The sequence below is a fragment of the Mus caroli genome, chromosome 8, assembly GCF_900094665.2.
Source record: "Mus caroli chromosome 8, CAROLI_EIJ_v1.1, whole genome shotgun sequence".
Classification (NCBI taxonomy): Eukaryota; Metazoa; Chordata; class Mammalia; order Rodentia; family Muridae; genus Mus; species Mus caroli.
Genome location: NC_034577.1, coordinates 115,113,121 through 115,123,534, shown reverse-complemented (window position 1 = coordinate 115,123,534; position 10,414 = coordinate 115,113,121). Strand labels below are relative to the sequence as shown.

Genomic DNA, 10,414 nt, shown 5'->3' with positions numbered 1-10,414 from the left:
TGCCTCTGCCTCCCGAGTGCTGGGACTAAAGGCGTGCGCCACCACGCCCGGCCACAGATCGTTTTTTGTTTTGTTTTGTTTTCCCATCTGCATAGCTTTGAAGTTTTCAAGTGTCCTGGGGTTGGAATCAGTAAAGTGTGAAGCCTTTCCTGGCTGGTGTCTCTCTCTTACTCATGCACATTTAAGATTCTTCTGTCTCTCGTGTCCTCATAGACCCTGTAGGATCTTTTTTGAAGGAATTTCAGTTCACATGGGGAAAGCCCCCGTGCTCCACCTGGAGTGCTGTCTGAGGGGGAAGTGGCTTTCCTTGCAGTGCTGTGACTGTCACTGGTGAGCAGTGTGGTCCTTTTCCATGTTAGGACTCTGAGAGTGAGAGGCTGCAGAAGCACTAGGTAAGAGGTGGAGCAGCTGACAGCCTCGGCTTCTTCAGTGAAAGCAGAGATCTCACGTTGCCAGCTGTGGTTGCTGTCTCCAGGATCCCCCAGGACAGGAGGACCCGTGGCCTTTCTTGTCAGCTGATGATAGACTCTTTTTGTCCTCAGGACTGAGTTCATTCTACTCCGAGCTGATGAAAGGCCTGGGTGCTGGTGGGCGGCTCTGGGAGCTGCTGGAGAGACAGCCACGGCTGCCTTTTAACGGTGAGTATGTGGTGGGGCTGTTCATCGTTTTGACAGTTAGATTGGCATTCTGCCCTCCTCAGGGAGTGCGCCACTGCCAAGAGGTGGCCCCTGCTGCAAAACAGGGAGATCAGGGTTTCCATGGGAACCAATGGGTACACTTGAGGGGATGTTCTGGAAATGTGGGGCTGATGACATGACATGCTGCACATACACCTGCATCCATTCATTACCACCAAGGGCAGGGTAGCAGCAAGCAGGCCTGGTGTACATAGGACACCCAGATGGCCCTCCCAAGTCTTCCTTAGTGATCCTGGCTTTTGTAAGAGGTTGGGGAAGGTGGAGATGAAAACAAGGCTTTACATTTCTTGGCTCTGGGGGGTGATGCTGGGATGCTGGTACTGATGGAGAACCATCTCCTCCTTGGGATGCTGGGATGTTGGTACTGATGGAGAACCATCTCCTCCTTGGGATGCTGGGATGTTGGTACTGATGGAAGACCATCTCCTCCTTGGGATGCTGGGATGTTGGTACTGATGGAGAACCATCTCCTCCTTGGGATGCTGGGATGTTGGTACTGATGGAGAACCATCTCCTTGGGATGCTGGGATGTTGGTACTGATGGAGGACCATCTCCTTGTCATCACCTTCCCTGGAGCCATGGGCACAGAAGCCACTTGAGCACGGTGGCACTGAGAGATATTACTGAGGTGGGTCAGACCCAAGGGTCGGTCTTCACACTGTGCTTCACACTGCTCCCAAGAAAAGGTGACACCTCAAGTCCTTAAGGTCGCACAGACCTTACATGATAAGCCCAGCATCTAGGCCTGTTTCTGTTCACTTCAGTCAGGCAAAGGAGACACCCACAGGGAGGCAGGTGCATTCTGCCCTGAGCTCCATTCTCACTTTGGCTTTCTGCCTTCCCTCTTGTGTTTCAGAGGGGATGGTGTTAGATGAGAAAACCTTCCAGGGTGCCCTGGAGTTCAGAAACGTGCGCTTCACATACCCTGCTCGCCCAGAGGTGTCCATATTCCAGGATTTCAGTCTTTCCATCCCGTCTGGATCTGTCACAGCGCTGGTTGGCCCAAGTGGTTCTGGGAAATCAACAGTGGTTTCGCTCCTGCTGCGGTTGTACGACCCTGATTCTGGTAGGTGGCTAGTGACAGTTTGGGCAGAGACATCTCTGAGCTGTCAGCGTCTTCTCCTGCTGCCTGTTCCCACCCCATGCCTAGGAGAGACCACATCTGACAACACTTTCCCATATTCCTGCCCTTGGAAATGGGTCAGCAAGACTGCCCAGCAGCGCCCAGCAAATGCCTTCTGGTGCCAGCAGCCACGGGTGCTGTGGACTGTCCCATACCCACACTGGAACTCTGCTGGCATGTACTGACATAGCAATTCTGGATTTCAAGAGGCCTTCCAATGGCTTCTGCCTCAGGGCTGTTCCTTGACTGTTTTTTAGGGTCTTCTGTGTCCAAACCAGACAGTTTAAATTTATTTTGTATGTTCTGCCTGCATGTGTGCCTGTAGACCAGAAGAGGGTTAGGGTTAGGTTAGGGTTAGGGTTAGGCAGACCTCATTATGGATGGTTGTGAGCCACCACGTGGCTGCTGGGAATTGAACTTAGGTCTCTGGAAGGACAGTCAGTGCTCTTAACAGTTGAGCTATCTCTCCAGCCTCTTCCTTGGCTATGTACTTAGAAAGCAAGTATGAGACTGTCTCATCCATTCGTGAGGTATGTATGTATGTGCAATGTTCGGCAGTCTTAGACGGGGCTGCTGAAGAGACTCCAGTTTAAACTTGCAGAACATTGTAGACCTCCATCCCTGAACTGGGCCTTCATGGTCTCTTCTGATACCAGCATGATCAGGAGACTGCAGTCAGGAGACTGCCGTCAGAACTGCTAGCCAGTGCACACTGTGTGTTCCCCTGTCCCACACACTTCTCTTTGGAATCAAAGCTCTGCATAAGACTTCAGATTCATGGAACACCAACACTGCCAGGTAGCCTAGCTGCCAGCACCTCCAAACTCAGGAAGGGGGGTGGGGCTGGCTAGCCTCCCATCCACTAGGGGAGGTCCTAGCCTCAGACATTCCAGAAGGCTCCTGTTGCTCTGAAAGTCCCAGCCTTGTTGGTTTTGAGTTCCATATGGACATTATGGAAGTTGGTTTTCTTCGGTGGTTGGGACAGAACCCAGGCCCTTGCATATGCTAGGCGAGTGTTTCACCACTAGCTACACTCAGTCCTGACTGTGTGCTTAGTCCTTAAAGGTTGCCTGGGGGTTGGGATGCGGATCAACTGGTTACTGTTTATTTAGTATGCAAAAAAAAAAATCTGGATTTGGACCAGGCAGTGATCGCGCACGCCTTTAATCCCAGCACTTGGCAGGCAAAGGCAGGCAGATTTCTGAGTTCGAGGCCAGCCTGGTCTACAGAGTGAGTTCCAGGACAGCCAGGGCTGCACAGAGAAACCCTGTCTCAAAAAAAAAAAAAATCTGGATTTGCTCCCCAGTACAGCCTTAGTGGGAGAGGGGTCAAATAACGGCACAGTCCTCCCAGGTAGGTAGACTGAGAAAGGAGGGTGAGTTGGAGGTCATCCTCAGCTGCACAGGGAGTCTGCAGTTGACTGACTACATGAGCTCCTGCCTCAGTAAGGGAGGGAAGAGGGAGCAGTGAGTCTGGGATTCCCCCTCCTTTTGGGGTTCACCCCTGACCTGTGTTGACCTCTGCCTTCTCCCTCCCATCAGGAACAGTCAGCCTTGATGGCCATGACATTCGTCAGCTAAACCCCGTCTGGCTGAGATCCAAGATTGGGACAGTGAGTCAGGTAGGAAGCCGGGTTTCCCTTCCTTCCTTCTCGCTCGCTCGCTCACCTTGTTGGAGCTGTGGTCCCTTGGCTTTGCCTCCATCTCATGTTTCTCCAGAGTGGGACAGAGGATCACACCACTCCACACACACTCCACACACACACCACTCCACACACACCACTCCACACACACCCACTCCACACACACCACCACTCCACACACACTCCACACACACTCCACACACACACCACTCCACACACACCACTCCACACACAGACTGTTTCCTATGGCCCAGGGACTCAACACACTTAATCAGTTGAAATGCTGACTTTCTATTGAGAGCCGAGACTGGTGTTCCTGTGCAGCACTGGGGGGCTGGAGGAAGGACCGGGAGAAACTCCTGCTGTTCTTCACAGTTCCCCTGTGTGTCCATAGGAAGCAAGTGTGGTTCCTTTTCACAGAGCTCCTTGCACAAGACTGCGTGGAGCAACAACTGTATCCCAGCCAACTCTCTTACCACTGTGCACCCTGTGGTCACGCCCGTGCCTCCCATCCCCACTCTTGATTGGGACTTCTGCACTAGGATGGATAGATGGTACAACCCTGGTACTGATTAGACTCAGCAATGTGTGTCATGAGGGCAGAGGAGAGACTAGAGACCGCTGTGCTATGTGGGGCTCTGGCAGTCAGGATGTTATGGTGGAGGAGAGACTAGAGACCGCTGTGCTATGTGGGGCTCTGGCAGTCAGGATGTTATGGTGGAGGAGAGACTTGAGACAGCTGTGCTATGTGGGGCTCTGGCAGTCAGGATGTTATGGTGGTGTCTGGTTCCTTGTCAGAAAGCAATGGGTGGACTTGGGCCCTTTGTCTGTATTGGAAGGTAGGTAGTCGGACTTAGGTCTTCCAGGACTTGCTAGCCTTAGGGAAGGGGCTGAGATTTATAAGGTTGTCATGGGCCGGCAGTTGTAGGCACCCATGTTGGGGACTCCTTCCCACAGTGTAGTGAAGATAACAGATCATTTTGGTCTTCTTCATGGTAAACTGGGACCTTTTTTTTTTTTTTTTTTTTTTTTGAGACAGGGTCTCTCTGTGTAGCCCTGGCTGTCCTGGAACTCACTTTGTAGACCAGGCTGGCCTCGAACTCAGAAATCCGCCTGCCTCTGCCTCCCAAGTGCTGGGATTAAGGGTGTGCGCCACCACGCCCAGCTAACTGGGACCTTTTTGAAAAGATTACATTGTGTGTGTGTGTGTGTGTGTGTGTGTGTGTGTGTGCACTCATGCATAACTTGGCGTGCATGTAGAGGTCAGATGACTATGTAGGGGAGCTGGTTCTCCTTTTACTGAGCAGGTTCTGGGGCTTGAACTTACGGAAAGCTCATGTTATCAGACTTCACAGCAGGAGCCTTTACCTCCTGAGACATTTGCCGGCCCCTCGACTGGAACTTTTAAAGTCAGCTGGGTGAAGTCGTAGAGGAACAAGACCTCCAGACAGCTTTAGAAGCGTGCGCCACTCCTGGCTGAGGGCGCCCTTGGGAGCCCTCTGAAGGCCCTGACAGATGTGCTCCATTTCTGTTTTCAGGAGCCAGTCCTGTTCTCCTGCTCTATCGCTGAGAACATTGCCTACGGAGCTGACAACCTCTCCTCGGTCACAGCCCGGCAGGTGGAGAGGGCCGCGGAAGTGGCCAACGCTGCCGAGTTCATCCGAAGCTTCCCACAGGGCTTCGACACTGTGGTCGGGGAGAAGGGCATCCTCCTGTCCGGTAAGTGGTCCCCACGCTGCGTCTGTCAGCTCGCTCCTGGCACTGCAGCAGAAGCACTCACCCCAGGAAGTCCCCACGCGGTTCCCGGTGCACCGTTGTTTGTAGATGAAGTTTCCTAGGAAACCACCCCATCTTTTCTGAGAGGATGTATTTCCTTCACCGTGTCCAAGAACCTTCCTTGGGACTGCTGCCAGCTAGACAGCAAGCCTTGGGGCAGGGCTGAGGAAGGATGTGCTATGCAGCCTGAGGCTGTAGGGAGTTACAGAAAAGAGAAGGTTGTGTGGCGACCTGCCCGAGGGAAAGGATTATCCCAAAGAAACCCAGTGCAGGAAGTCATCTCAGACTGTTCTGTTGCTGTGGAGAGACGCACGACCAAGGCAACTTCTATAAAAAGAAAGCACTTAATTGGGGGCTTGCTTTGGTTTCAGAGGGAATTCATTATCATCATGGTGGGGAGCATGGCAGCAGGCAGGCATGGTGCCGGAGAAAGAGCACATTCTGATCCTAAGCAAGGGGAGAGAGGGAGAGAGAGGAGCAAGCACAAGAAGGTCTTGTGTGGGCTTTTGAAAACTCAACTCCTTGGGCTGGAGAGATGGCTCAGTGGATAAGAGAACCGTCTGCTCTTCCAGAGGTTCTGAGTTCAATTCCCAGCAACCACATGGTGGCTCACAACCATCTGTAATGAGATCTGATGCCATCTTCTAGTGTGTCTGAAGACAGCTACAGTGTACTCACATACATAAATAAATCTTTAAAAAAAAAAAAGGAGAGACAGAGAGAGAGAATCCTGCTAAGATATGAGAACATGCAGAAATCATCCCACGGGAGCAGGTGGCTGAGCCCCAGCACGAGTCTCCATGATGTTTGCTCTCCATTGTTTGCTTTGTAGCTAATGACCGACCACCATCCCATTGCTTCATTTGTCCTCTGGGGTCTAAGCACTGCCAGGCCTACTCCTCAGAGGAGGGGAGCTCAGAACCACTAGAAGAAATTGAAAGAAGAAGTCTGTGTCTGACCAAATAAGTGCTTGCCTTTAGCTCGAGGACAGGTCCCACTTCACATTCTGCAGCCAGTCAGAACAAGCTTCCCTTTCCCCCAAGAATGTGTCGAGGGCCGGGCACGGGATGTCCTGCATCCCACAGTGGCTTCCTGTGAGGGCAGCACCTTAGTGTCTGTTGAATGAACACCTTGATGAATGACATGCTGTCTATCCATAGTCAGCTGCATGGGGTCTCATTAGGCGACCCACATAAGGAGGTGTGAGTGACAGGCAGTCCTGGCTGCTGGAAGATGGAGTTGTGGGAGGGAGCAGATGCAAGGCAGATGGGAATGGCTAGATTGCTCACTCCAAGCCTGCATCTCAACACACCACCTGTTCCCTGGCTTTGAGTGGAATCTGGGCTTAAAGGACAAGGGGACTAGTGCCTGGTTTGTAACCTCCAGCTTCATGTGCACATAAAACAAACAGTCTGCTTCTATACCATTCTAAGTACATGCAAAGAGCAGGGTCCGTTCTAGGTCAAAGGCAAGGATCACACAAAGCATAAGCAAAGGTCCCATGGTTCTGTATTCAGGGACTTAATGAGATGATCAAGACACAAAGAACACCTTCCTCAGCTGTATTCGTCTTGAGCCTTGTCCTAGCCCAATGTCAGAATCTTGTCTGAGCTTACTCCCTTGTCTGTTCTTGCCAATATCCTTGAAGCAGCACCAAGAGCTCTCCACACTTCACTCTGTGCCCCAGGTTGTTTTTTGTGTGAAATGTTGTTTTATTGTTTTTTTGTTTTTGAGACAGGGTCTCATTATACAGCCCTGGCTAGCACAAAACTCACTCTGTAGACAGACAGGCCTTGAACTTGCAGAGATCTACCTGCCTCTACCTCCTGAGTGCTCGGATTAGAAGTATATGTCACCATGCATAGTTGTGCCTCAGTTTTGGGAGGGAGTTGTTTGTTTTTTGTTTTGATTTGATTTGATTTTGATGTGTGTGTGTGTGTGTGTGCGTCCTGGAACCCACTCTGTTATCGACTAGAGGGTCTCACACTCTCAGAGATTGGCTTGTCTCTGACTTCTGAGTGCTGGGTTTAAAGGCATTTGCAACCACACCTGGCATCAGTTTTCACCTGTAGAAATTAAAGCAATCCTAGAGTCTGCCCCCAGTAACGACGTGCTTCATGCAATTAGGAAGAGTCTTCTGTGAAGGAAGTCCTCAGTATGTGTTAGCTATGGTAACTGCTTGCTTTGCAATTTAGTAAGACAGTATGTTTAAAGACAAACTCCTGCCCATCTATTGTGGTTAAATGGAAGAAGTTCCCTCCAAATTGTCACTTGTCTTATTTGAAATTTTCCTACACAATTTTGTTCAGCTTGCCTTCTCTGTTTCTGTCAGGTGGGCAGAAGCAGAGGATCGCAATAGCCAGAGCCCTGCTGAAGGTAAGACAGCCGCCTGCTGACACCTTGCCAGTGCCCACTGAAGTTTTGTTTTTTGAAGAGGGGATATGTGCATGTGCACACCTGCACTTGCACGCATGCATTTGTATGTATGTATTATGGATGTTTGAACGTATATATTATATACGACTGACAGTCTGGTCAAACACTGAGCTGGAGTTCTGCTGAGGGCTTAGTGTCCGAGTATTTGTCGTAGTTGAGAAATGTCTCTAGAATCTGGTGTGGAAGTGGTGTCTGGGAGGAGGTTAGCACACGGACCTAGCATTTACCTAGAAGAACCAATTGGCTGGTGACTGATGATGAACTAAGTGTCAGAGTCGGGTCTAACCTTTACTCAGTAGTTCTGCTGAGGAAACGATTAGATGCCTCAGGCAGGCAACTCCAGCCAGGAGCAGGAAGAACCCCGTGGTGTGGGTGGGTGGGCAGTAGCTGTACTTTTAAGGAAGCAGCATCTCCCTTGTTAGTCTCCTCAGGATGTAGTGGTTTTTTTAAATAACTGTTTATTTATTTTATGTATAGGAGTACACTGTCGCTGTCTCCAAACACACCAGGAGAGTTCAGTTCCCAACACCCACATGGTGGCTCACAATCACCTGTAATGGGATACCATGCCCTCTCCTGGTGTCTGAAGACAGCGACAGTGTACTCATATACATGAAATAAATAATTCTTTTTTTTTTTAAATAATTCTTTAAAAAGTATAATAGTTAGCTTTAAATATTTTCATTACTCTTTATTTCTCTTGGGACGGAGTACACAAAGGTTAGCAAACAACTTGTCAGGTCTAATGGTGTGGAGTTCGGGCTGTCAGGTTTGGTGGTTAGCGCCTTTACATGCTGGGCCTCAGCCGTCCTCTCGCTGTCCAGTGCTGTGTGCACTGAGAAGTCATTTTGCTTCTTCCACTCTTTCTTTTTCAGAACCCCAAAATTCTTCTACTTGATGAAGCAACCAGGTGAGGTTATCTTTGTGACATGTGTGACAGTGTTAGTGTATCTAGTGTGTGTGTGTGTCCAGGCTGGAGGGCGTCTTAGCAGTGTGAGCAACCATGTATGCAGCTCTGTCATCTCTGCTTCCTCTTGTGTGTGGCCTTGTCTGTCACAGTGCACTGGATGCCGAAAATGAGCACCTGGTCCAGGAGGCACTTGACCGGCTGATGGAAGGGAGAACCGTGCTGGTCATAGCCCACCGCCTGTCCACCATTAAGAATGCCAACTTTGTTGCTGTCCTTGACCATGGAAAGATCTGTGAACACGGGACACATGAAGAGCTGCTCCTGAAGCCCGATGGGCTTTACAGAAAACTGATGAACAAGCAGAGTTTCCTATCATATAATGGAGCAGAGCAGTTCCTGGAACCTGCACGGGCGTAGCCTGCAGTGCAGGTATTGGGTAACTGAAGCAGGGCTGTGACTCTATCATATACTTATCAGTACCCTGTCCACAGACAGAAACAGAGCAGCAGCTAGCGGTGGGCTGTCTGAGAGACCTTAAAACCAAACAGCATTGCAGAGAACAGGGCCTGGAGGCTGTGTGAAGCCTGGGAGCATACTTCAGTTATTCGAAATATGCCTCTTTCCACAAAGAGTGCACAATGTCATTTTATGATGTACCTGTTCTCCCAGACCTTTCTTCAGTTGTAAAATCGTAGCTCTCTAAATGTCTAAAGCGCTGAAGTGACTGCAGGGTTCCAGTGTTTGCTAGCCCAGCAGAACACCTCACTTCCTGTGCATGCTGTCAGAGTCGAGTTGTTCTCAGGTGACAATTTTAAAAAGGGAATTAGAAACTAAAGGCCTAACTAATTTAAGCCACTGGCGCACCTACCTAGGGCCACTGAGGGAAAGTTTGACACGTCCATCCTCCGTTCCCTTCCGGTGTCAGAGTTCTGGAACACTACAAGGCTGTACCTGTCCAAATGTGCAGTGTTCACCATTTGAGCACCAGAGCCTGACACATTTTGCCAAAGGAAGAAGTCCTGTTCTGTAAACTGGAAAGCTTCTATTTTTTTAATTACCTCCTTGTTTAATGACTCCTTTTGGGAAGCAAGGTACAGATAACCAGGCGTTATCAACAGAGGTGGATGAAAATCCATGGCACATCTGTTGAAGCATGTATTTTGAAAAAAAAAATGTGATTCCCAGGTATATTGTAGTTTTATATTTTAAATTTTTATTAATAAGGCTGAATCTGAATAATATAATTTTCAGCCTTGCAGAGGCATCAGAAGGAAGATCAGCCTTTGGGAAGCATCACAGTTAAGTCACATGTGGTCCTGCCGCTGTGACTCTGAGTCCTAGGAACCTTCAGAAGTCACTTTGTGGCAAGTGTGCCTGCCCTTCCAAGCCCCAGAGAACGTCTAACTGCAGAGCCAAGGCTAGGAGATGAAACCCTGCATGGTCTGGGGGGAGGAGGCTCCTGAATTGTTTATTGTGTAGACATGGATCCTGTGAAGGAAAAACCTAAACCCGAGGGTAATTGTTGCAGCATCCAGTTCATGTTGAGGATTTCAACAGTCATGAAATAAGCACTCTGGTTTCCAAAAGAAAGAGTAGAGTGGCTCACACCCACCTGAGCTTTAAAACCAGCCAGCGCTTGAGACTGTTTCATACAGAGATTTGAAGAGTTTGGAAGCCCTGCTCCATGGAGTGCATGGAACCTTAACTGGGAGCTGCCGGATAAATGTGCCCTTGCTCCCTGTTCTTATGGTTTGTCACCTACAGTGTCACAGCTCTTATAGCAATGACAGTGGCTAATGAATATGAATTTGCTTTTTTTTTTTTTTTT

General features: G+C 49.6%; 1 protein-coding gene across 1 annotated transcript in view; it reads left to right on the top strand.

The window, feature by feature from the left end:
* Abcb10 (ATP binding cassette subfamily B member 10) overlaps nt 1–10,408 on the top strand; it is a 30,198-nt gene extending 19,790 nt beyond the window's left edge. The window contains exons 7-13 of the mRNA XM_021169738.2: nt 543–638; nt 1,556–1,765; nt 3,364–3,443; nt 5,003–5,183; nt 7,573–7,616; nt 8,552–8,586; nt 8,736–10,408. Of these exons, the coding sequence (XP_021025397.1) occupies nt 543–638; nt 1,556–1,765; nt 3,364–3,443; nt 5,003–5,183; nt 7,573–7,616; nt 8,552–8,586; nt 8,736–9,003 (914 nt within the window). The 3' untranslated portion in view covers nt 9,004–10,408. The remainder of the gene's footprint in view (nt 1–542; nt 639–1,555; nt 1,766–3,363; nt 3,444–5,002; nt 5,184–7,572; nt 7,617–8,551; nt 8,587–8,735) is intronic.
* Nucleotides 10,409–10,414: the final 6 nt, after the last annotated feature.